The 27344-nt window shown below is 37.1% G+C and overlaps 1 protein-coding gene across 1 annotated transcript; it reads right to left on the bottom strand.

The window, feature by feature from the left end:
• Positions 1 to 2753: 2753 nt before the first annotated feature.
• Positions 2754 to 26712, bottom strand: LOC104462039 (protein FAM63B-like). The gene is made up of 11 exons (XM_010073825.1): positions 26604 to 26712; positions 23180 to 23222; positions 21317 to 21383; positions 20555 to 20612; positions 18876 to 18940; positions 14777 to 14935; positions 13778 to 13880; positions 13217 to 13359; positions 6604 to 6777; positions 5054 to 5227; positions 2754 to 3626 (listed from the first exon to the last, which is right to left on the bottom strand). Exons 1-11 carry the CDS (start codon positions 26710 to 26712, stop codon positions 3507 to 3509), a joined length of 1215 nt encoding a protein of 404 aa, XP_010072127.1. The 3' UTR covers positions 2754 to 3506.
• Positions 26713 to 27344: the final 632 nt, after the last annotated feature.

The following is a 27344-nucleotide window of genomic DNA, read 5'->3' as shown; positions in this document are numbered from 1 at the left end:
CTGCTGAATACACCAAAAGATTCCATTTCAAGAACTCAATTTTATTACATCCTGGAAAATCTTCTCAAGAATTTGTGGATACAAGCTTGAAGAAACATTTGACAGTAACATGAGATAGCAAATGAGGGCAGGGATTGACTGGCAATCCCACCCAAGTGTACGCAGAGGAGCATATGCTTCACTTTGGGCTTGTGTGCCTGTGATCCACACGAAGAGCTCTGTAAAGACACTCTGAACATAGACTTCAGTATATTAACTGGGTGGCTAGCTACAAAATACATCTTTCGTGTTTACGTGAATTTTCAGGAATGCTAATTTCATCCTCTGCCGTTATAGTCTCCCTTCGGAACCACTCTGTTGGGTTGCAGATTCTGTATGAGCGTCACACAAGTGGTATATCTGAGCGTTTACAAAGTGCCTTTCAGAAAAACATTTATCGCTATGGCAGTGCTCAATTTTTTGCTAATTTAAAGAATACTTGTATTTAGCTTTTTTTTTATTTCACAACTACAATGCAACAAAAATCCTATATTTCTGGTTTTTGTGCTAGCTTTTATCTAGTGGAGAACAAGTTCTAATCTACTCTTCTGGACACTTTCATATCTATTATGTAGGTATGTGCATGCTAAATGGTACAAACAGATTTAAAGTATAAATCTGTACCCTTCTGCCAGAACTTCAGCTTCAGAAAAAAGAGGCAAATGAAGTAAATAGTCAGACGTAGACATCATCTTTCTGGTACTCCATTCATATTTTGTAATACTGGGTTCCAAGCTCACTGTTACAGATAAAACCAACTCTGTTCAGTTTTTTTGATCATCAGATACTGCCACAGATACCAACGGTGACAGTTGCTTTTGGAATGTTAGTCACAGAGTATAAATTAAGCTTCCAGATGTATTTCATTTTGGAGATTAACAAGCTCATCTGCTTCTAACTTTGGCCACTAACAAGCTCAACTTGTGCAGAGCAATGCCCTAGATTTCCAGAATTCTTTACTTTTTTTCCAAAGCTTCAAGACCTGTAAAGAAAAAAGGATATGAACAGAAAAGTGTATAGCATGCCTGCCATCTCAAATAATCTGAAACTCTTCACTCCTTTAGTGAAAGGGAAACTAAATTATCTGGGATTGCAGGCTTCATGATGAGCTCTGATATTTAACTCTTCTTCCTTTGAGAGCAAATGACAACACTACCACAACTACAGGATATTAAGTTTCAGGCACATCTGTCTAAAACTGGAAATGTTACATGAATTCTTCTAATACGAGCAAGTATCTTAGGCAAAACATACACTCAACAGCCACAATGCCTGCTCCAGCTAGATTTGTTCAAAAAGGAATTCCAAGTGGCAATACTGTCACTGCAAATAATAAGATAACAAACACTTAGCTTGACATATTTATTTTTCAAGGTCAATAAATAAATGTAAATACACAAATTTGGAAAAATCTTAGTAACAGAATGTTTTTAAATAACATTCTGGCTTAAAAGTCTTTGTTATTGACACTACTGGAATATTTTCTGGTCTGCTTAAAGTAGGTAAGTCATTATGTTGGCCATCCTCCATCACATTAATTGGTTTGAAGAAGTTAGGCTGCTGCAAAGGAAAAAAAGACATCAACCTTTGCTTTGACATAGAAAATTACCTGAACTGTATACATTAAGTATTAAAATTACTTTTCTGGGCATGACTTTTCCAGAGAATAGAGAAATTTTTAAATTTACAGATTGTGTATTAGAGACCACCTACTGTTCATTACTTCATTATTATAAAAGGGAAATTGTAACAAAAGTGGAAAAAAAAAACAAAAGAGAAAAAGGCATGGAAGAAAAAAGTGATACAAACTGGCCCTTTAGTTATTAAGACATTCTTCCTTTATCCACCTGATTTTCATTCTAGGTTCATAACAGATTTATCTGATGACTGGTTCCCATCACTGCAGCAAGTCTGCCTGAAATAATTTCCAAGCAGCTTTTTACCAGGGGACTTGTGTTTAGACACCCTCCCTCTCACAGACATTCTCCAAACACCTGGAAACAGGAATGTCACATTCCACCCGGCTGCCTTAGCGTGCCCAGATTATTGTATTTGAATGCACTTACCCAGGCTTAGAGCATGAATCCAGAACTTGCTCAGGAGAAGCAACCTTTTTCAAAAGTATCTACAAATTGCTAAATAGAAATTTTTATCAAAAAGGTTCATCAAGAAGGTAACTGTTATTGACTTAATGGAAGTGGAGGAAGATCTGTGGTTCCCTCAAAATTCAGCAAGTATTCTGTTTGTGTTCTATAAATACTACAAGACACAACATGTTTATTTGGTTCCCATAAATTAGAAAAATCTGGTTTCCAAAAATTCTAAATTAGTGATTTAAAAAAAACAAAATATTACACCAGACCACCTTCCCAAACAATCTCAGAGAGCAGCCTCGCTCCTCTCTCACCCTTCAGAAGTGTGCTTTTTAAGGATACATGATTTATAAAACAAACAAAAAAGTGTGTTTTTAACTACAGTACACTTGCTTAAGTATACAAGTGGACACGTTAACGTCATGTTAAAGTTCAAGGTACTTCTGGAAAAAAGGCAGATAGTTATTTTAACTCTGCACCCTTACATAGAATAATGATTATTGTAGACCTTAGTTTCCTCTCGTAATTCACCTATCATATGGAGAGGTCAATAAATAAGAACATATCTGGTCCAGTTTACCTACAAGAGAAAAAATACTAAAAGAAAAGGAAGTTACCTATAAAATTACGTGTTTAACCCTGATAATATCTGAGTTGCCATACCCAGTCTGTAATTGCAAGAAAAGCAAACTATTCATCCTGCTTATCAATAAATGCCCCATTTTCTATGACAATTTTTTGTACGATGCCTATCAAGTCACATATCCTTGGGGCAAGAAAGCTGGCCAGGAGGTGCAATGATAGCACTAACACAGTATCAATCTGGGTTCAAAAAACCAAACATACCGGATCCAGAAGCAAAGAAATCTGGACATACTGAGGAGGCAGTGCCCAGCTGTTATTTGGGCTCCTGTGTCGTGAAGACTATACCCAGCCTAAGAGACAAGTAACACAGAACTCTGTTGTGATAGTGTACAGACTTCAGGAGAAAGTCTTACACAAAACAAATTACCTCCTTGGTTTAGAGTAGAAGATAAAATAGCTTACTAACTGATGTCAACAAGTAATGGATGTCACTGACACAAAACTTGGATGATTTGTGTGTTCGGCTACAAGGTGCAGTATTTCTTATGACTAACTCAAAGCGCAGCCGCATCCAAACGGTGATTTGGAATTCCATCTTGAGCAGCACGCGCTCCGACTGTGAAGAAAGTCTGTATGATTGTAACAAAGTCACCCATCCTCTCTTGAAACATGAACAGAATCCATTGGGTAATCAGGCACAGGCGGCATGTAACAGGTTTGTCTTCCTTTTGACTCCTTGGTTTTGCTTCTGAGGACATGCACTTGGCTCCAGACTAAATCCATTTTCCATTACAAGAGAACACAGCTATTCTTCTCTCTTTCTCTCTCTTTCTCTCGAGGCTCTTTACGTTTGCGTTCATTACTCCCAGATTGTCTACCACTTGCTGGAGAAGCAGCACCTTGCACCTGCTATATAAAAAAATACAATATTGAATAAAACAAACATTACTGTAGATGCAGCCTGAACTACTACTCAGTGTTCGAGTTCACAAACAAAAGTTTGACTATGATGCCAACAGCAGAATTCAGGTAGGGTCTTTTGTATAAATATTCCAAAACTACCACAAACCTTATTTTGAAAAAATGAAGCCAGCTGAAATATATTTCAAGTCCTGTGTGTCCCTTCTGTTGTGTCCACATATTCAGATTAGTTGTTTCAATAATAAAATTTGGCTTCAAGCATTTTCTGGCACTTCTGTATCACTGTACTGGAATTTTTTCCTAGTTTCTTTTATAAGAACATAATGCACATTTAGGAAGTTGCAGAGTGAAAACGTTGGGTTTGACAGCTACATATGGCAAAGCAGCAGCTTTTTGTGATGAGAAACTAGTTAAGAACTTGGCTAAGGGGTTGGTACGCAAAGGCAACCTAAGTTTTGTTAATCCATCATCTATTCCAGCTGCTGTCCATTCACAGCCGCAGATGAACGTGCTGTTCAGTCCTGGTAAGCGTGCTCTTCAGTTCTACCTTTCTGCAGCCAGCAGCAGCAAATCTGTTGTCTTAGAAGTAGCTACTGATGATTCTATTCAAGCAACAAGCAGTGGAAATAGCACAACTTTAATTGTCAAAATTCTTGTTTCATGCTTAACAAGAGCATCAGTTAATGGCTCTGAAGTGCTTCAGGCCATCAAGGACTCAGCCTTCATACAGATATTTTTTACTTATTTGTAAATAAAAGCAGTTTTAAAAGTCTTTAGTAGTTAAGAGCTCCCTGACCCCAGAACACCAACTTGAATATTGCACACAAGATTCAGTTATACGGCAATCTTGTATATTCCTGTGCATGAATCACATTTTCCAAGCAGTTTGAGTGCCACTGCTTATGGGGACGGGACAGAAATGTGTTCTAGGATAAACTGTCCATTTCCTAATTTGAAACAGGACTGAACAGATTCACATGGTATTACAGAATGAAACAGCTAAAAATGTAAAGCAACAAACTTGAAGAGAAAATAAAGACAAAACTTCAACTCCTATCAAAAAGCTCTTCTTTGAATGCTATTTTGCAAGTCATATAAAATGCTAACTAATACAATTTTTGTAACCTCATGTATTAACTCCTCCCATCATTCCAACGTTAATGGGATGAATGAAACCCTCATTTAGAAGGTTAGGTGTGCTTTGATGTATTTCACAGCAGCAACTGCTGTATCTGCATGCACACTCCAAAAATTGTTGCATATTTCTTAAGATTCCTATATTCATCTCATCCCTTTCTGTACAGAATGCAAATAGCAGTCTTACCAGTCTGAAACATTTACAGATGTCTCTGTGGAACTATTAAGTTAATAGTCTCTAAAACTCATGATCATATTCTGTAATAATCACTTCTTACCTGGACCTGAGCAGCTGCTTGTTCTTGTTCCTGATAGTACTGAGAAGCTCTCCTGTCCTCCTCTTCCTGGAGCTTCTTTGCTAGCTCTAGATCACTGATTCCTTCTGGGATCTGTTCCCAGTTAATCTCTTGATTTTGCTGCTCTTGTTGTAGAGACAATGCCATCAGATAATCCTAAACAGTAAACTTGTTTATTAATTTTCTTTCACATAGAAAAAAGCCAAGTTAAATCGAGTGACTTTTTCAGCACGTGCAGCTACCCAGTACCATCACTCTTCTCCCAGGCTCATCTTCAGACACATCTACCTCATCAAAAACAGGACAGGTTTTTCAGAACCTGTTCATAACCTGAACTGCAGAGAGGCTGAAAACAGCGACTTTACATTTCTCCTTTCACAGTGCCTATGTCACAGCACACAAAACACAGAGGATAAGTTAAAAACATTTGCTCTCAGGTTTCAATTCCATTACCTGGACAGCAGCAGGAGACAGCCAGTGTCACCTCATACTAGTTCTAGGTTGCCTATGTCACAGCACACAAAACACAGAGGATAAGTTAAAAACATTTGCTCTCAGGTTTCAATTCCATTACCTGGACAGCAGCAGGAGACAGCCAGTGTCTAGTCTAGTGTTCTAGGTAGAATTAAAGATTTTGAAGATGCCTCTTTGTAATTTGCTATTTCTAATTCACACTTTCATTATGCTTGATAGAATATCTGTCCCCACTCTACTGAACAGTGGTGAGAGTACATCAGCAAGGAATACTAACGCCTGAACAGATGAGAAAATAATCAAAAGGTAGTCTTGGATATACCCAGACAGACAGCAACTCCAGATATTACTACACCCTGTTGTCTCTGCCAGAGCTTGAATTTTTTAAAGAGCATCTGCTTATTTATTTTTTCTCCCCAGTATTTAAAAAAACATTAATGGCGATTATTATAAAGACAAACTTCTTCTGCTTGTTCAGAATTTAAGATTTCCAAGGAGCTTGGTCTTGCTATGTGCTTATGCATTAACTGGTACAAATAAATCCTGTCTCAGACACAACTTCTGGAAACTACTATATATAGTTAACAACAACAAATATCCACCATCGCACACAGCTGCTATGGTTTCTGGCCCATTCAGCAAAATGGGCATCAAAGTTCAGTTATGATGGTATTAATGAGCTGAAATGAATTTGTTACAGGGGGGAAGTTTCACAGTGCTGGTTCTGTTTCCATATACAGGGCAGATGTGACATGTCACCAGATTACGTTCTTTACAGAAGAAATCTGACAGATTCTGAGAGATTAAAATTGGATTTTCCAAACTATTCAGTTAGACTTACTCTTCCTCCCTTTAAATCACGTTAATAGTTCAATGCAGCACTTTTGAGAACCCTACCTAAGCATCTGAAGAGTTTTGTTCTAGCCCTATATATGCATGTGTACACATACACACAGATCTGTGTAAGTACACATCTATATGACTGAAAATTGGTACTAATTGTTATATACAGTCACTCGCAAGCAGAAAGATACAACAGAAAGGCAGAAATGCAGTACTTGATCTATTTGATCCTGCTGCCCTCTGTAGACAGTTTCAGGGTCTGATGGAGGCCGGAGGTGGAATTCGGAATCACAAAAGTTTCCATCACCATCCACATTGTGTAAGCTTTCCCAGACAACCTTCTCTTCTGTAAGAAAGCCCTGGTCTGTCACCAGCAGGTAAAGCTGACCCTGTGCAGAAGAATAAAGAAAACTTGTAAAACTAAAAAAATATATTTTTGCAATCCGATATAATTAGCAGAAAACAACTATTGTATTCCAGTAAAAACATTCATTTATATTTTTTTAGAAAATGTAAAATTTAAATGGATTAAAACACCACATACTAGTATTCATTGCTAAATTAACAGCCACACTTCTTTTCTGTATTCTATTTGGTATTTTTTCATTATTAATTTTTAGTCAAGATGAACTTTCATTAATATAAAATATGAACATATACCTTGATAACTCCTTGGAAACACACCTAAGAAGTACACCTCAAGACTGGCACAGCGTAGTTTTACACCACATGGGTAACCTACCAAACAAGGTTTCTGCACTGCAACTCCACTCAGTGCAACACACGAGGAATAAAAGGCAAAGAGGGCACCAGAGTGACAAAATCAGTAAGAATTAAGTGTAGAAACATATTTACACTGAACTAAAAAATTAGTAAGGAGTCTTTAAAGAAGGTAAAAAACAGAAAGTGTTTTCTGCTTAAGAGACCATGGTCCTGATTCAGCATTTGCTTCCTAGTTAGGCTTAAAGCTAAAACAGGATGATCAGCACAATAAGGTCACGCAATTAACCTAACGAAGGTACATATATATATATGCTTTTCAAGTACACTTTGCCAAGAACCATATCATACTTCACAAAACAAATGTGTTTCTACCTTCATAAAATCTTAACTGGCCATTTATAAAGTATTACCAGCTTATCTTTTAAGTTTATTTGTAAATATGGGGGATTTTAACAATCTCATGGGTTAACACAACCCCTCAAATATTTGCTTATAGTATACAGCAATAATATCTACTAATAACCCTTGTCAATAGAGAATAAAACAATAAAAGAAAGTCTCAAGTGCATAACTTAAGGTAAACTGTGCCTATAATAAAGTTTATCCTAAGAATCAACATCTAGATATCATAGACCAATGCCCAGATTTTACAGTTTCACATATAAAAAGCTTGAAATAAAGCTAAGGATAAAAGCAAGATTGTTCTCCCGAAGAATGATCTCTTAGTCTTCTGGTTTGCACACAAGCCCCTCTGAAATGCAAACAGGTGTAGAATAAATGACTGCTTGGGCAAAAGGACAAATAATAGTGAAAGAGATTCAAAATCTGATAACTGAACCGCCATCAACAACTCACTGTACTTTGACAGATGTCTAAAATATTACAGAATTGCCATATTTTCTTTTCTACAGGATGATATTTTAAAAGTGTTGCAGAATCTTTCTATAAACATAATCCTAATATTCATTTTTTTTCAAATCAGAAATGAAAACATACTTCATTATGCAAATTTAACTTTCAGAAGAGGAATAGTAAAATATTAATTATTCAAGACCGTATTAAATAATATAAATTGAGTAAACAAACTATAATTGAACTGATGGTCTATTCTGAAATGTAATCTGAATCTTCACAACTACATTGTGATGTCAGTTTAGCAGCTTTACAAAAAACAAGTCTTTAGAGGAAGATTACTTCAAAACTTTTCATAGTAATTTCTGAAAAAAATTCACTGCCACCATCCTTCTACTATTGTTACTTTACTCATCAACTTCCGTTATTTTAAAGTGAATGCTGTATATCTAAAGCAGAAAAATTATTCCTGAATGAGCCCTTTCCATTTAACTATTACTCCCAGAGTCAGGAATTTGGAAGATACGTGAAAATAGCACCATAGTTACCCACCTGAAGATTAACCTTTTAGAAGTGGCCATATATTAAATTGAACTGGAATATTTCAAAACAATAACAAATATTTAAAAAAACAATGACAGTGAACTAAAACCAGTTTTCCCCCTTTTGCTTTTTCTCTTGCTCATAAGTCAAATCCTCTTCTTTAAATAAATATTTTAAGAAGTTTTCTAATACAACTTCATGTATTATTGTCCAGCTCAAAACCTGAAGTATTATCTTCATCCCCATAACTTGTGTAGAAATGCCTTTGAAATATCTGTGAGCAGAGACTATTAATAATCTTTTGCCTACAGTACATGACATCACTGAAACCTCCCTAATCTACACCAGGTATACATCATGTTGCTCTATGTCCATAACCATTCTACTTCTGATCTTGCAAGCAGCACTTAAGAGTTAAAAAAACCCACCTATTTTATTGTTGTTAATTTTGTAACAATTAAAAAAATATTAAAAAGAAAGCCACGTTTGTGAGGAGTCATTCCAGTTCCCTTCCTTAGTAAATTCCTTTAGTACCCATTAAAAAAAACCAAAACAAAACAAAATCAAAACAAAAAAAAACCCCAAAAAACCAAGCCACCATAAACAAGAATAGTCAATAGAGCCACTGGACACAAAAGAAGCCCAAGCAGATTAAACCAGCCCGGCAATCTTACTAGTTGGGCACTAGTATGCCCAATGTTTCCAAGGAGTTCTTGCCACTATGCAACACCTTGTAAGAGCAGCCTATGAAAAAACTGTCAAAGCAGAGATATAGGAAGTCAGAATACTGTGCTGGCTCTTCACGCTTTCCCACGACTCATTTCAGTCAAACAGCCCTCTGAAAACAAGCAATCCAAAAGCAAGGTAAAGGTCCTTCGATCTGCCAGTGGAAAGCCATTCTAAACTCGGTATAATTGGGTTAAATGTTGTCAGTGTTAGTAAATCTTCTCTTTTTACATTGATACTATGTGTCAACTAATACTGCAAACTCTTTGTAATAAAGACTTAAAAACCCACAAAGTTCTAATCATAGGCAGTCTCCACCTCTCCCATTTCTGCTGTAAAATATCCACAAGATGATCCCTTATTAAGGAATGCCAGGTACAGCATATAACAGGTATTTTCTGTTTTAAAATATATCACTAAAACAAGCTCACCACATGGGACGTGGAAAGAACACAACTCAGAAAAAAAAATCTGTTCAACCCAGCACTATGAATGTTAAAAATGGGTCAACCACAATCATATGAGAGCAAAATTAAGGCTATTTGGGTTCATCTGGTTTTTTAGAAAAACTGGTATGTTGAACTTTAGAATGCCTCCAATTTATGAATTTTGCTCTTTGAATTATTTCAATAGCACCAAGTATTTATTTTTCTTAAATTACTCGCACCTGCTCCTCCATTCTAAAGCCAATTCTAGAAAAGATACACATAACACAGAATGCGCAATAGGTTTCTGCATTTCCTTTGAAAAAGCTTGCAATCTGTTTTTTCTCCCCTCCTCCAGTAAGCACAGTTAAGATCAACCTACTTTCTACTGTCTTTGAAATAAAACATACTGAAATCCAAGTCCTTTCACTAAAATATCAGCCTCAAAACACCCCACTGAATGTAAGCAATATACCCAGCATACAGGGCACTGTGTTGACTGTACATAGAAGTATGAGCTTCATTAGAGTAATACGTAAACAGCCTAATGTACTATAAATTCTTGCTAATTTTCCAAAGGGTAAACGTTTCTAAAAATACACTGGTTTTATTATAGGTACATAGCATTTATAATATGTAAAATTCCCTTTTGGTTAACTTCATGACTGTTTTGTTCGTATGCTTGCACACATTGGTTTGGAGGGGAAGAGGGAAGGAAGACAAAAAAATTGCGTAGTTCTTGCCCTAGAAGTTCTCCGCTTACAGTTCTACTGTTCGTTTGCTCTGGCATAGGTTGTGTCTTCATTTTTCCTAATTCATGGACTTTTCTCCACAGTCCAGCTACTGCTGACTACTGTTCAAACTGTAAAGTAAATGAAACTCCTTTTAAAACCTGCAGAGCTAGCATTAAACCTAGTAAAAGGAAAGAGTAAAGCAGCTGAAAAATCTCAACTGTGACGACAATGCATTCGGCACTCACAGGAGTATCCCGAAGGTCCAAAGGTTTTTGGGTACCTAATTTTGGCTAAAAGCTCAAGTCAAGTCTATTTCTGACTTCCTTGATATGAAAGAAGACTTAGTCATACAGCTACTGCAAATAGCTACATAGGTTACAAACAGATAGAAAGGTTACTGCTGACTTTTAAAATTAAATTAATAAATAATTTCTGTCTTTATTAAAAGTTTCTTGCTATCTCAAATTCTGTAATGCACCACTCACCAGAAATCCAAGGCAAAATGAACAACACTGGTTAAAAGCGACAACCTCAGGAACTGAAAGACTGTAGATAACATAGAAATTGAACACTAGCTGCAAGTGTGGTCCCCAGAATAACTACGAAACACAAGAATAATGACCCGTATTTCAAAACTGAGCATTTCAGAATGCTAAAACTTCTCCAAAAGGAGAAGATTAAGACTTAGAAGCAGTAAAGTTGAAATGCACAACTTAAAAATACAATGATTCCCCTGTTTTAACTCCATATTTCTTAGGATTTAGATTCGGTTCTTACAGTTAAAATTCAGACACAGGTTTTTACTCCTGCCTTAACCTGTTCTGTGTTACTGATATTGGTTAAGGATAGTTAACTATTTGAAGTGTTGCATTTTATTTCTTTAAGGAAAAAGGATCTCAGCTAGCAGTATATGTTTACAAGTATGAAGTTGGTAAAGCACTGACACACACCAGGTTTTGGCCTTTAATCTAAGCAGTGGGCTGCAGAAGACTACAATCTACATTCAACAAAATTCTGTATTTATAATTCACAAGGTCAAAGTGATAATCATTGACTGTATTTAATACAAAGAATATTTTATATTTTAGAAGTTTTAATAATAGCACAAAAAGGAATGATTTCCAGGAGGATTTAAGTATTGTATCCGGAATATCCTTTAAATGCAGTAAAAAACGCTTCCTGCACCTGTATGTACCGTATTTTACATAGAAAGTACATCTGTACTCCTACTGATATTTTATTTTTCATAACAAATTGTTTTGTGGTTGGGGGTTTTCCCGTAACGAAGGCAACCATACAACAACGTACGGGCTTCCATGACAAACTACTACCAGCTATTGCGAGAGAGCTAAATTTAGAAAAATTGAGAGAAGCAAAACTATACCTCTTAAAATTGTGACATAAATGAGCTTCATCAGGAAATATAAAAATTACAGTTTTAACCATAAGCAGATAGATTTCATAGGGTTTTTTTAAAAAAAAAAGAAAGAAGGAGAAAGATCCTTTTACCTGTCCTACTGCTTTAAGAGAATACCATTGTACATAGATTTAAAACAAATCTTAGATGTGCTCTAAGAAGCTATTAGAAAACCAAATGTGTTACCAGTTTGTAGAGTTAGTCATTATTTACCAGGACTACTCAGACCTTTAGCTCAGCTAGTGAGTAGTCATTCAAAATGCCAAAGACAAGCATCCACAGTCAAGACGAACAGAGTGAGCAAAGGAGAGCTAGTACTGCCAAACAGAAGAGTTAGTGTCCTTCACATGAGGTATACGACATGACCATATAATTGATGGTGAAAACAGTGGTTCCTTAATGTTTTTATATGTTACACTCCTTTTTTTTGCATTTATTACCATTATTCATAAATGCAAGTGTACATGATATTGAAGTCTTACAAAGTAACAGACAACCAAAACGTAATTTCAAGAGTTCTATTCAAAAGTGAAAACTCATACATATGTTTGAGAGAAATGTCTAACTAAGCATGATTTGACATTGCAAGCCAATGAAAAGTTTATTTCAAAACTTTCATATTTATCACTGAAGAGAAGGGAATAATTAAACCGTAGGAGACAATTTGACTGTGCCCATTTCTACCCAAGTCAGATACATAAAAATACACTGTCATCTTAGTAAAGGCAAAGCTGTGTTAGAAGGAAGATACTCCATAAATGGCTGTAAACTTGCCAAGCCAGGTTCTCCATTCCACAGAGGAAGGACTTCCCAGGAGCATTAATCAAGGTGTCACTTGCTTTTTGTAACCTGGAATACTCCTTTCACAATTCTCACCATTTTGCTTCCCCAGTCTGAGATTAAAAAACATAATCACTTCCCTAACAAAGGGAACCAATACTGTAGCTCATCTCAACTTCTCCAAATGTTTGGTATTTTAAACACCATGATGTTTAAAAACTCACCTACTGTCTGAAATGTAAAGCAAAGTTTCATATCCTCAGAAACAAGAGATTAAACAAATTAATTAACCTTATCATTGTCAATCATAAACTGCAAGTAAATTTAAGCTATGTAAGAAATGTATATCATTATATATATCCACAAAGGGAGTTAACACAGAGAACAAACTGAACATAAAGGGAGGAGCTACAAGAAGATTTAAAGTGATAATGGATCCTGATATCTAAAACACTGTAATCCAGAAGTCACAAGTAACATTTGCTACAGACTTTACATTCACCATAAGCCATACTTACATATAACAACCAACTGGAATTTGTTTCTATTTTAAGTCATAGGAAAAACAAAATTTGCTTTGAAAATGGAACGCAAACCACAACAGTAAAGACAAAAATGTTGAATTTACCTTGTATTTGGTCATGGTGCTAAAATGGTTGTTCCTGAAGAACACACAAAGCTCTCCCTCCTGGACAGCTGAAGTCAACTCACACAGCCCATGGTATGTCAACTGTGTAGCCGTGTTATTTAGAAATTGCTCAGCTACAAATCCTACAAAAGCAATACATACTGTTATGTGTCTATTACATACTTCCTAATATATAAAACCTGGTTACACTAGGATATATAGAATTATATGTATAATATATTTAAACAAGTTGAAATCTGAATGCGATCCATAATACCTTGTCATAAAAGTTCTCCCCAGCTTTTTAAAAAGTATATTTAATAGTATTTAAAAGTACTTAATAGATCAAGAGAATGAGGCTGATCCTTGGTTTGGAAATTGCATCAGAGAAGTTTAGAAGGTAAGCACAGTGCCGTCTGCCTGCCCAGGGAAAGAAGTTCAGCAGACAGAATACAGCTCTTCACACTTGCATCTCTACAGACCAAGACCCATACATAAAACATTTAACTAAGATTTGACAGGGTGGATACTTTGATAAAGCATAGAAAAGAAGTTACCCACCTTCACTAACCAGTTCACTGTTGTCCGACTGCTTACAAGAAATGATCTTCTCCACTAGCTGATTGTAACTGCAGTTACCAACTGCCTTTACTATGTCAGCAACCTGGAGCAGGAAGGAACAGCATACAAAACAGAGCTTACCTTTGCCAAGAACGGAACACAACTGCAAGCCTATGGCAATTTCAGAAGAAAATAAGCAGAGTTTCAACAAAGAGAGGATGCTATTCCCCTAAAAATGCCAGGCAAAAACATGCTACCCAGACTGTTACACATTTTGCTGTCTCAGATCCCATTTTAAATCCTCAAGTTAACGCTTAACATCAGAAGTTGTTGCTAAAGCAGACAGAGAATGGGCCATCAGCTGGCTCCGTTGGGCTTGGGGGGCAGTCCAAGAGAGAACAGCAACTTTCATGAACAAGGCATGAAAAGAAAAAAACCAACAAAATGGGGTGGATAATTCCAGCCAAACTCACCAGTTTTCCCCTAAGTAAACAGTACCACTTACTGTTTATTAAAGAATATTATTAAAAATAGATTATGTATTTGTTAAAGATGCAGTTCTCTCTTAACTGGTTCTCACATCCTCAGTTCTCAAAAGCAGCCACAACTAAATCAGAACTAAAGAAAGGAGGAAAGTAACCTTGCACTCCTTCCAAGTGTTCTCTAACGAGTTTTCAAAAACAATGACAGGGACACCATATCTGGCAACTTCCCACCTCCCTCAGAACAACAATTCCCATTTACATGGTCATGAAGTCAGCACTGAAGGTTTTGAAAGTTAGCTTGACCGTAGACCTAGTCTGTGCAAAGTTACCACACTGAAACACATGTACAGTCCATATTCACTCCTCTCTGAAGAAAATCCAGTTTTTCTAACTAGATTGAAAAGATCCACTACCATAATAATTACTGACTCCAGTTAAGATTCTGAAACATCTCCCCTCCTGACAATAAAATTCAGAATAATTTATAATCTGTTTGAATTATTGAAAAAGTTACCTGAGGGTCCACTAACCATCCATGGTACAAGGGGATATCAAGAAGATCAAACACTATGCATTCAGGTGTGTATTCAAATACTCGTACACCTGTAAACTTCACATTGACATCCAGACCTGTCTGCAACTTATGTAGAATCGCCATTGCATCACTCATGTTCTGACAGCAGAAAGAAAAAAAAAAAGATGATCAAATAAAGCTTTGTACACTTAGTGGTTAACTCCTGTAAACCCTTCATTATTTAGTACTCAGCAATTCGACATTTAAAAACAAACATTTAAAAAAGGAGAAATCAGCCAAACAACCATTCTGATGCATATTTACATTATTCGTTCTCATTGTGCCAGAAGAGATCTGCAAAATTAGAACTCCCCCTCCAATCAGCCATATCTGTTTGTTTCTTCTTCTACACTCATAAGCTGCTTTTAGGCAGCTCCTATTTCTTTCAGCTCTATTTCCCACAGCCACAAGCCAGATGTTTGCAAGAATAATTGGATTATATGGGAATCTCTCAGGGACTCTTGACATTTCTTCTCCCCTTTTAAGTCCCGCCTTCGAGTCAGGCTGAAGTACTTGCCACCACATAATGAACAAAACACACAGATCTACACAGATCTACTTGATAACTCTAACTTGGGGGTTCAGTACTTAAAGCAGTAAACAGCAATAAAGAATCTGAATTTTTTGTTTAATAAAAAAAATTTGCTATCTTATTTCAGGCATACCTCTAAATGGCCTGTGAAATCTACTGTGCAAACAAGTCATGAAAGTAGCAATTATTACAGTAGTGATCCCAAGGGAATCCTAAGAGGAATTAGCAAGTTATGAAGATCCAATCACAAAAAGCAAAGATGAGCCAAAGAAAAAGTGCTTTGTGAGACAGTTCTCTTGAGCCAACAGACAAATAAGCTTCCTGACATGCAGGAAAAAGAATATTCCACCAAGTGAGAAGAGTCCACAAAGAGCAGTAGCAGAAAGTATCTGCAGTATTTGCAAAAGATTCAGGGAAACTGAGGCACTTTTTTGTTTGCTTGGGGGTTTTGTTTGTTTGGTTTGGGTTTTTTGTTTTTGTTTTTTTTTGCTTAGTTTTGTGATATTCTGTTGCTTAAGAGAAATTCAGGATTGCAACAATGGGGAAAAAGGCACAACAAAAAACAGAAATACAGATTGTAAAGGACATGAAGATGGAAAAGATTCACAGACTAAAACCACTGGTTGCTAGAGACAGTTTCCTCTGCGTTGCCTTCTTTTAATTATAAGACAGTTAACAGCAAGAACCACAATTAATGGAACCAATAAGAGAAGACAAAAAAACAAGAATAAGGATGATTGACTATAAAGGATGAATAAGGAGAAAACTCCTAAAGAGCTAGGTAAGGTAACAAGGCATAAGTAGGGTACATAGTGATGAGTTATTTTATCAAATTAAAAACAACTTGCTGAAATGCAGGAAAACTACAAATAAGGGGATCCATTAAACAACATTACCAGTACTCAAACATTCTCTTCTGCAGCACGGTAGTGCACACATTAACAGACAGAGCAGAATGCAAACACAAGCCTATATATTTGAACGTAAGCCAAACCTTAGTAATTATAAGTCACATAGCAAAAGTTTCATGCTCACCAGCCTCAGCACGTTAGCTGAAGGAATTAAGCTAGTCCTCTTACTGGTACGCAAGTTTAAATGCACTTTGTCTTAATAAAATGAAAGTAGAACAATAAGTTTGTTCCTACTTAAGCGTAATTTCAGTTTAGATGCAACTTCTGACAACTCCGAAAGTAACTTTATAAACATACTTCCTTGTTACTAAGCAGATTTAAACCTGAAAGCTCTCAGAACAGTTGAAGCTTACACAGAAAAGCTTATAAACTACTTGATAAAGTATAGCTATAAACCACTGTCATGATCATTATCCAGTATCTGCACTTGAGAGCGTTTGCTACGCATGCGAGTTTTACTGCTCGTAGCCCTTTAACTGCACTGTTGGGCAAAGTTTCTATCACCAGGAAGGTATCCGCTCCCACAACTTTACTACACGTTGCTTCATCTTTCTGACAATTTTGCTATGTCACAAGATTTAGAATTTTGCAAGTTTTATAAGTAATTATCAAGATCTGGCTCAGACTTTTTTCTAAGATTTTATCATTGTAATAACAAACCAAAACACCTGAAGAGGTGCACTGCATTAGTAGGGACCAGAATCAAGTATAAAACCCTATCAGAGGTGTTTTGGAAGAAAATGCTATACTCTTACTCTGCTAAGTGAACAGGAAGACAGTCTGTAGCAATTCAGCACTAGCCATCCACAGATTCAGATCACACATCTACAGACATTAGTTGCATTGATTTTGTAATGTTTACTTTGTAAACAAAGCAGGAATACATCGAACTGTCCAGAAAATCGCAGAAGCTTCTCACTACAGTTTGGACAGTATAATTTCTATTTTAGCTACTTCCACACATTCAAAGCAACAAGCTTCTAAAACAAGGAATGCAAATAAATGAGGATATAAATATGCAGAACAGTTGAGCTTGGAGGGGACCTCTGGGAGACATCTGGTCCACCCCTCCTTCTCAAGCAGGGCCACCTAGAGCCAGTTGCCCAGGACCATGTCCAGACAACTTCTGAATATCTCCAAGGATGGAAACTCCTTATCCTCCCTGGGCAACTTCTTAAGTTTGTGCATTAGAACTGGTGCTTTTTTTTTTTAATCCAACTTTCATTCCAATATTTAATTAAATCCCTTAAGAATGGTAAAAAAGAAAGTCACAGCTGAAATGAATATCTTCCGTAATGCTGACATTATACTAAAATCAAGCATTACAAATCCAGCTGTCAGAAAAACTTACTTGAATGTCTTGCATAAGAAGAAAATAGATTAGTTTAGATAAAGAATATTAACTGCGTGACAAGATAAACACAAAATTAACACCAAGACTTAATTCCAATGCTTCTGAAACATAATGATTTTGTAAGACTCAGTTGCCCAATCCGTACCTTTTTCCCTGTCATGTGGTATCACTCACACATCTACAAGTACATTTACAACATCCCTAGAACAGAAGGTTTCTTTAAAAATGTACAGTTAAATATTTAAGGAAAAGGTTTGTGACATTTACATAGTAAACCCATATATCTGAGCACAAGAAAGCCATAGAGGTTGGACCAGGTATAAAGTCTTCATCACCCTCCTGTAAGTTGGTTATAGCTATAATCTTCTACAGCTCAGAACTGTACGGAAAAAATACAGCTAATTTTCTTATTACAAAAATAATTCATATAATTTGATACAAGTCATATTTTGGATTATTATTAAAAGATCTCACATTCAATCTTCATTCTGATTTCAACTAGCCCAAGATACTTGATTTGGTTTTCAACACTGAATGAGAGCAAGACAAGACAACCTAATAATAAACAGAACTAGCTTGAAACCGGCCACCTATAATGAATTCAAATCACTCTTCCGTGAGTAATCAAAAACACAGCTTGAAACAGAGCTTGAAAAATTTTCTCCAAGATAATATATACTACATCAATTTTTTTTTTTTAACTAATGGCATAATCTTTAACATAGAAAGCCACATAGCCATAGACTTCTGTGGCTATGTAAAAATAGTGGTCAGTGCAAGCAAAATTGCCTTTCATAATACACAATCAACTTCTCCCTCCCAACTTAAGAACAGAGATCTCTATCTTACTCAGTTTACATCCTCAGGAAAAGTCTAGCATGCATCACAGAACAGAAGACACGGAAGGACGCGTAATAGAAGACTCCAAAGAGCAACCACCCTGTTATATACTTTCATTTGTACTTCCATTTTATAATTCCTCAATAAAATCAAAATTATTTAACTACACTAATTGCAGGCAAAAAAATAATAATTTCTTGTCTTAATGGATTTGGAATTTTTCACTAACAGGAAAATGTTTATAAATAATGCTGTATATCAAGCCTAGAAAAAAAAGAAAAAACTAACTACAAACAATGGTTTTTATGCCTCTGGTTTTTAACAAGATGATAAAACTTAGGTGAGAAAAAAGTTTTAGTTCATTCAGACACAAGCAACCGTATTTTGGGAGCAGCTCCTTACCTGCTCATAATTTAGACGTTGAATCTCAGATATCTCTTTAGGTTTTGCATCAAGAATATAGTCTCCTAAAAAAGGCAAAAATAAAATTATTTCCACACTCAAAGCTCCAACACTTCTATGAATACTTCTCACTGAAGCTGACGGATCACAAACAACACCATTGAAGTTTTCTATCAAATTAATGGGATCGCACTGTTTTATAACCTGAATTACACTTATGGAGTAAAATAAGAGTATAAAAAAACCACAGTAAGATCATATCAAGAAATAAAATTCAAAGTGATCATGTTGTTACCAAAGCAGCATTTCATAATCTGTTGATGTATCAACTTAAAAATACAAAAAGGTCAAACTGTTCACAATAAGATATGTAACTACATAACAAAATTTAAAAAATTCAGCCACTTATCCTGACTGATATGATGGACATTTTGGCATATGTTTCCATACACCAGTAATTCTGAAAAGCTTATATTTCATCTGTGTCTCGAACACAAAGGTAATTAATCAGTTAATCAACACACTGGGGTTCAAGATTTATAATATTTTTAGTGACTATTTCATATTTATTCCCTTGCTTCATTCCTAAAAAATATGTTTCCACTCAAAGAAAAATACCATTATGAGCTTCCTAACTTATAAACTTTTACATTAAGATTGTTCAAAGTGGTTGAAGGGTTTGTTTTTTTTTTTAGCTGTAGAAGAATCATTTGGCAACTGCTAATCCTGTCAACTGAATAGGAACCTAAATAATTTGAGTAGGTAATTTTGTTACTCAATTTACTAAGACAACTCCAGAAGCTAATACATGCCTTCTAAGAAAGAATACACGCATTTAGCCAACTGTGATTATGCAGTCGCTTCGGATGGTATTATTCTATCGTACAATTAGAAGAAACGTTTAGACACAGGCAGCAAGATTTCTTAAGACTTATTTTTTTGAAATTATGTAATTAACTTTTTTCTTTCACTGAAAGATTCAACAATATGCTTTTGAAAAGAACAAGCCACATTCTTTACAAGCAAAAAAAAATTATAGTAAGTGTTTTTCCTCCTGCTTAAGAAAAATCACAGCTAGTCTACTAAACTCAAACATTTTACATTTGTTAGGCTACAAAGGGAAAGAACTCTGCTACATATAGCTTGAGTACTACAACTGCACTTTTAACACCTGGATCACTTTGGGCTATTAAAGTTAGACTTGTCAGATGGAAACAGCTGCAGTTTTGTCAAACACTGAATCTGATAAAGCAGTAGTGCCTGCAAATGAGACCCCAAACACTGTGACGACTAGATTATTTTTTCCTGTTATTGCAATTGGGTCGTACTACCAAGGATCAGAGGTACCGCAGACAATTAAAGCCACAGTTGACTTACTACATTCTGTCAACCGTAACAAAAAACACAGCAGACACTAATACATTTAAATCCACCAACGTGTTGGCGTACTAAGCCATACCAACTGCATCACCAGACTAACCACTTAGGAAAGCAGTACAGAAAACTTCTCAAAGCAATTACGGAAAAGCACAAGTAACTGCATACCCTAAGTAGTTTTCTTGAAGCACGCATTCAAGTAAAGCTGAATAAAATAGTAAGTTAATAATACAGTCCTCCTATATTACTACTCACTAATAAGTACAATATATAATTGAAAACCATTTACTGTAATTACTAACCTAGGTATTCCATCAGCTGTTCAGCCGTTATGATTTCCATCATTGGTGGCAGTTTAATCTGTGAAAGTAAAAGTACATTCTCTTTAAAACATCAAACACTACAATGTAGAAAGTATCAATAAGGTATTTTGTTCCGATCACATTTGCCTCACCCACTTATAAAAGCATTAGAATATTGGGACCAAGAATCCTCCCAGGACCTCTACTAAATAACAGCGACAAGAAGAGATCTAACAAAGGCATCCTGCTTTCTAGAGAAACCACACGCACACAGTACTTTCTCTCACCTGCAGCTCTCCACATAGTGCTCCCTACTCCCACCAAAACATTTCAGCAGCATTCCCCTTGACTTTACACCGCTTGCTGCACTAGCCCAGCTGCAAGCCTTCCGGATGAACAGACTGAGAACTGTAGCCACACTTGGTTAAGAAAACTTCACCTTTTTCAGAAAGGTCTTGACTCCCTGCCTTCATCGTCACTCTTAACTGAGCCTTAACTCAATCGGTTCCTGCATACAGACAAGAGGCTGCAGAGAGGCTGGTGGCAGCACTGCTGGGACAGGGAAGCCAAGACTCACGCAGGTGAGATGAAATGACCTCCCAGCCTCTCAGCCCACGTGCACGTTTCAAGGGTTTGGTCCTCCATACAGAGGAGACCGGACACACAGAATTCGGTGATTCCCCTCTTCCCTGACCTACTCCTGTCATTGTCACCTGCCAAAACCAGACACCTGGGCAGCAACCAGAGCCAAGAGCTTCTTACAGATTCATGTCCTCCATCCAGCACCCGGGTAAATGCTTTGGTTGGCCACTGCCATTTCCAGATCTCCCTGCAGTAACAGCCAAAGCACAAACACACAGAAAGGCACGATTCTGGCAATCCGAGGGAACACCAGAGGAGTATGTTATCTTGAAAATTTTTCTCTGTATAAATATGAATTGTATTTTTCTAGGGTTTAGGGGGAGGAGGTTGTTGGTTTTGAAGTCTTCTGTTTATCTTCTCCTCCTACCTCTCTTCAACAGCTTACCACTGAAAGTCTAGAAAGTCTGGTATTTATTTTATTAGGTATTTTTTAATCAAGTTCCTCAACGCTGATCACCATTCTCCTTGACAGATAGAAAGACATGACGTGACACCTAACTCATGCTTAAGATATAGCAGGCTCCAACTGTGTTCCTGGTTATGGAGAGGAAGGAGAAGGTAGAAAGCCATGAGATGGAAGAACAATACAATCCTAAACTCAAAAATACACACCACACCACTCACATTGTGATGGACAGGGTTTCCTTCCCAATCTGAACACCAAGCTATTTTAATAACCTTCCAGAGAACGTGAGCTGTGATTGGACTAAACCTCACTGCCAATTTTAATCATATTTGACAAAAGGCAAATGTGTCAAATATATGGATTTACAAGAAGGTTCATTAAATTTGGAAAAGAGACCCAAGTTAGTACGGCCTTGTTATTTATATACTGGTTAAGAAAGAAGGCTTAATTAGTTCTGCTTATTAAAAAAGCTTAAAATGATATTAATTAAACAAGAAAATAAATCAGTCATGCATGCATACACATGTGAATTTTTGAAAACAGCTTTTAAACAAGTGACAACCAATTGTAACTCACAAAATTGCTTAGCCTCTTCCCAAAACTTCTCTAAGTTTCACTAATACTCAATAGGCTAAAGGTTGTCATCATCTTTGTTCCTGTTCCTAATATTCAAGCTAAATCTCAAAAGTTAACTGCTTAATTAAATGCTAAACAAAGTTAATGGGTTACTTCAGAGCATAACTTTAGGGCTGGCGTGTCTTGGGGGACCTCGATCACACCTTTAAAGTGGGCTAATGAAGTTCCAACACAGTCATAACTACTCCTGAGCAGAGCTGAGTTAAGGACAGCGAGAGAACAGGACAATTCATGACTGTCAGGGCTTCACTGAGAGCACTTAAGCTACAGGAAACATATAGAGAGGAAACGGGAAAGAAAAACATAGTAAAAACCTAAGGGAGAGAGAAAAATCACGTAGAACTACAGTCATTCTTCACATAAATCAACAGAATAAAACAACATAAGCAATAGTAGTGAAAGCAGTTGTTGTCCACAACAATATTATTCTGAGGGACCAGTTTTCTCAATAGGTTTCAATGCTTAGGTGCTAGATTTTTACATTAATTTTACATTTTAGGAAAAACACATTTCCTCAACTCCCACCCATTTCCCGTACCCCTCTACTGCAATTTCCTGGTCTTTTGCCCTTATCTCTCTTCCTAACTCTAGTTACTTTTCGTTTCCCACATTCAGGAGTGGGAAACAAAATTTTTCTCACCCAACTACAGTGTTAGGGACTGTTGAGCAATCTTTGTAACTAGAAGACTGGTAAACAAATTTTCATATTGAAGTTTGTCTAGTACAACTGACACAGCTTCTATGCATTAGATTACAAACTGGAAAACACCAGTTTTAAATATTTTCCACTCTGTTCTCCCACTCTTCAGAAGGGCTTAAAAAAAAATAACCCAATATAGTCCTGCCCAGAAGCTAACACCTCTGAAAATATTATGCATATAGGAAGGGACCATGCAAATTTCCAATGGCTTTCATTCATCAGAAGCTCACCAGCAACTCACCTCGGGAGGCCAAGCGAGTTCATCTGATCAATCTGTGCAAATTCTGGCCGTAAGAAAGTTTAGCTCAGTAACAAGAAAAAGCAAATCACATGCAAAGGGCCAACGCCAGACCTCAGTCCAGGCGCTGCCACTGCGGACTCCAACAAATCAAAGGAAGTTTTAGCAGAACTAAGCACGCAGGGAACACAGCTCCCCAAACCTTCGATTCGGGGAGGACTGCGATAGAAAAAACTTTTCAAGACATTGTCAAATACACTACTGGGATAATTCTCCTACGTAAAAAGCTATAAGGACAAGATATTCCATATGCAGTAATTTCTCAAGACGATATTATCAATATTTGTATTACATTAGGTTTTCCCTTAGGCTTATTTTATATTCCAAAACATTTTTTTCCTCTCTTCCCTAGACATTTCAGATATGCAATTTGTGTGCAGTGTGTTACAGCTCACACAGTTCTTTGGCTATATGGCATCACATCCTACCTAAGAAACACAGAGCAGAACTACATGGCACCCTGATGAGGCTTTTAGCATCTGATGATTGCCACAGAGCACATGGAGAAGGGTTACACCCACACAAAATTACAGTTTAATGCAACACCAGAAGCTATCAGAAAGTGGTGCATGAACTACACCTAACAAAGATCCTTAGGACTTAGAAAGCAAGCTTCTCATTGCTAAGCATAGCTACAGAATGAGCCACAGCTCTGAGGAAAAACTGAGTGGTCTTCAGATTTAAACAAGCTGAAAGAGAGTGTCCTACGCTACTCTACATCCAAAGAGACAACCCCTGTTTGCGCAGACATTTTCAAATGTTTGTTTCAATGCTCCTGCTTTCATCTCCATCACAGACGCCTAAGAGGTTGCCACACTGTTTTGCACAAGTTACTTTTACAAGTTGCTGTCATACTGCTTTTGTTTTCTTTTTACCCAGAAGAACATTTCTGTAATGAGAACTCCTTAGCTCTATCTCCTAAAGGCTAAACTGCAAGTTAGGCTTATACAGGCAGTCTGCAAAATAACTTCAAAAGAAAAGCAATTCCTTAATTGTAATGTTTGAAAGTACAGCTTCTGCGATCTGCCATCTCAAAGCTGCGTATCCAGACTCCTTAAAGTACTGGATAAAAGACAGGTAGCAGTTTCACCCCAAGTCTAGTTTCAAAACCTGGTAGTTATCAAAAAGGAATCTGAACAGTTCCCATGGGTGCTACTATTTCACAATTTCCAAAAACCCACGCATTGCCAAACCAGTATCTCACAGATGAGAACATACAGATGCAGCACTCTAAAAGAATCCATTATTTCAAACTAGCCTTTACACCTGTATCCCTAAAGGTCTTCAATATCAAAAACATCTCCAAAAGGCATAATAAAAATTGAATAATGACTAGGAGCAGAGAAGAATCTTTTTCCATTAATAAACAAGATCTTCATAACTGAACAGGAAGAAATATTTTTGAGTATATGGGATGCTTACCCAAGTTACAGTACATCTTAACTCTTCTTGTTATTGCGATCCTTGAAGCAAATTAACAAACCACCTATAGTCTCTCTCTACAGTCAGGAGGGCTATCTCAAACTGCGTTGAATGAGGGCAGCTGGGACATACAAACAGAAGGTCACACAACTATTAGTATATTTAAAGCAACACACTAGTGTGGGAGTAAGAAGCTTGCATTTTGAGGAGCTGAAATAGCTGAAAATATGAGTTCTGCTTAGTATATCCTAATGTTAATCTGCGTTTTCTGTGATTATGGCTGACATACCCTCTGAAGCAGTAAATAAAGATTTTAGTTCTAAGCAAATTGATCATGTGCCACTTGTCACAAACAAGTATGTGAATGCTACTGTCATTGCTGGACAAACACAGCAGATACAGAGTATTGGATCTCAAGGTTAGCACTCCCATTCCGGAATAACAGAAGCATGTAATTGGCCTGGCAAAGGGAAGTGCTTGTGAAAACAAGAAAACTAGTATTGTAACTATCGTTTCGCAATTTTGGGTACTCGCATGTACTATCTGAAGCTATTTGAGTCCGTACCTACCTAAAGGATGACCAAAACTCTCAACCTTGTCAAGACAGAGTTCTGAGAAGGAAAGCTGGTGGTTGGTACAGGGAAGAGAGCCCAAAGCTTAATTGTTTAGCTTCTTATTCTCTGTTGTGATTTTATTTCCTCTCCTCACCTCCTCCTTACTCCATTTCTTTTCCCTGCCACGTAGCTTCTTTTCTACAGTACTCTCACTCCACTTTCACCTATTCACATCTCTTGGTCTGCTTCCTTGTCCCCTAATTATAATTACCTGACCCAGTCTAGTGTTCATCTTAGTTCAAGAGAAGCAAGAAGAACGTGGATGGCTATCCTCAGCCTTGGTATGGAGCTAGCTAAGGTCAGTGATGTACAGATTAGCTGCCAATTAGTTTGCCACTCCAAACAATACCAACATGGTTCTTGACTATAAACTGGAGAAAAAAAGGCTAATTTGGAGACACACTAATTAGGAAAAATCAATTCTAACCAGGGGCAATATACAACCAACTAACAGGAAAACCCTCAAACCTATAAAAAGTCATGCGATGGCAGTTTCACCAATTCAGTTGCCTGTCTACAAGTCATGTAAATTCTGCTGAGGTTTTACATAAACAGGCAGAACTATAGAAAACTCTTCCTGCAACCCTAGCGATAAGCAGTGGTAGAGCACTCCCAAGAGGGATTTTGATTTTCACCTATTTATAAAATCAGATACCACCTTAATTCTCACTAACGTAATATTTGATCAAAGCAAAATGCCAGTTAACATTCTGGATGGAGGACAGCAGAAGAAAGCAATCATATTTAAGGAAGCAAACAAAGAATGCTAAGGAACAAAACATCCAAAAACTAAAACAACAAGAGCAGTGCTGTCCCATTTATACACTTTCATTAAATTAAGGGTTAAAAAGGAAAAGCTTGTAACTAATAATTTCTTTTAAAACCCCACCACACAGAATGATATTACAAATTCCATAAGCATAGAAAGCAAGTGTTCAGTACTGAAGTCTAGGACAGCCTTCACACCCTCTTGAGGACAGCAGAATCCTACATAAGGCAATACCTTCAAGTCACACACAACTTCCCTGTACTGCTTTCACTGATGGCTAGCTATCTACATCACTGTACCCCCAGCTTTCCTCCTGATGTATGAGCTATTCTGCTCAAGAAAATGTACATAAACTATAACTCAAGCAAAATCATTCATCTTCTGGAAACTTACCTTCCCCTAAACAAATTTCTTCTTATAATACTAGTTCCATTTTGTCCTTTTCCTATATTACCTGTTACACCTGTGAACCACCTTCTACTCCTCCAATACCAAATTTCTTTCCCCTGATACTACAACATAAAAACTATTCTCTTAAAGCTTTCCTCTTCTGTCAGCTCACCAATCCTTCGGGGTCGAACTGACAGCATTTCCCGAAGAGTGGCCCCTCCTCCTTGTTTTGCAACGCACACAGCCTCATAGCTCTTCTGCAACTGATACTCTTTCCGCATATAAGTGTTAATAATTACATTGTGCCTCACATTTTAATTGCTTAAAAGTTAAAAAGAAGTATTTTAAGACTACAGGAGGCCCGTATCCTCGATGACTATTAAGAACACAAGACATTGCAGGTCTCAAAGCTGCGCTTGACCACGACCTCAGGTACTCATTAATACACTCTCTGCTGCAGAGCTGTACGAATAGATCCCTATTATTCCGGCAGTTAGCTGTACAAATCTGTATTCTGTAGAATACACTTTGTTACACAAAACCAAAATATTATCCCAACACACCGCCTATGTTTTCAGTTCTATAAATAATCATGTTTACTTACGAGAAACCCGCACACATCAGCAAACCATATATTGCTCAGTTTAGCAAAGCATCATCTAGATTTTGATCTTTAAGGCAGCAATGAAGCCCCTGTATGCCAGCAGCACCTCCGTGGCACACGGGCCATCCACCGCAAGCCATCGCTTGCTCCCCACGCTCCCGAGGCAAGGCAGGCGCTTAGGAACAGAAAGAAGTGCGCGCCTTACTCAGCACAAACTCCAGCGTGCGTTATTGCCGCGGTTTCGGCACGGGTGCCCCTGAACGCTCTCGGCACCGGCCACACCGGCGGCTGCAGGTGACGGCGCGGCCC

This window comes from Pterocles gutturalis, unplaced genomic scaffold (assembly GCF_000699245.1).
Source record: "Pterocles gutturalis isolate BGI_N339 unplaced genomic scaffold, ASM69924v1 scaffold43757, whole genome shotgun sequence".
Taxonomy (NCBI): domain Eukaryota; kingdom Metazoa; phylum Chordata; class Aves; order Pterocliformes; family Pteroclidae; genus Pterocles; species Pterocles gutturalis.
This window is presented reverse-complemented; position numbering and strand designations above follow the sequence as displayed.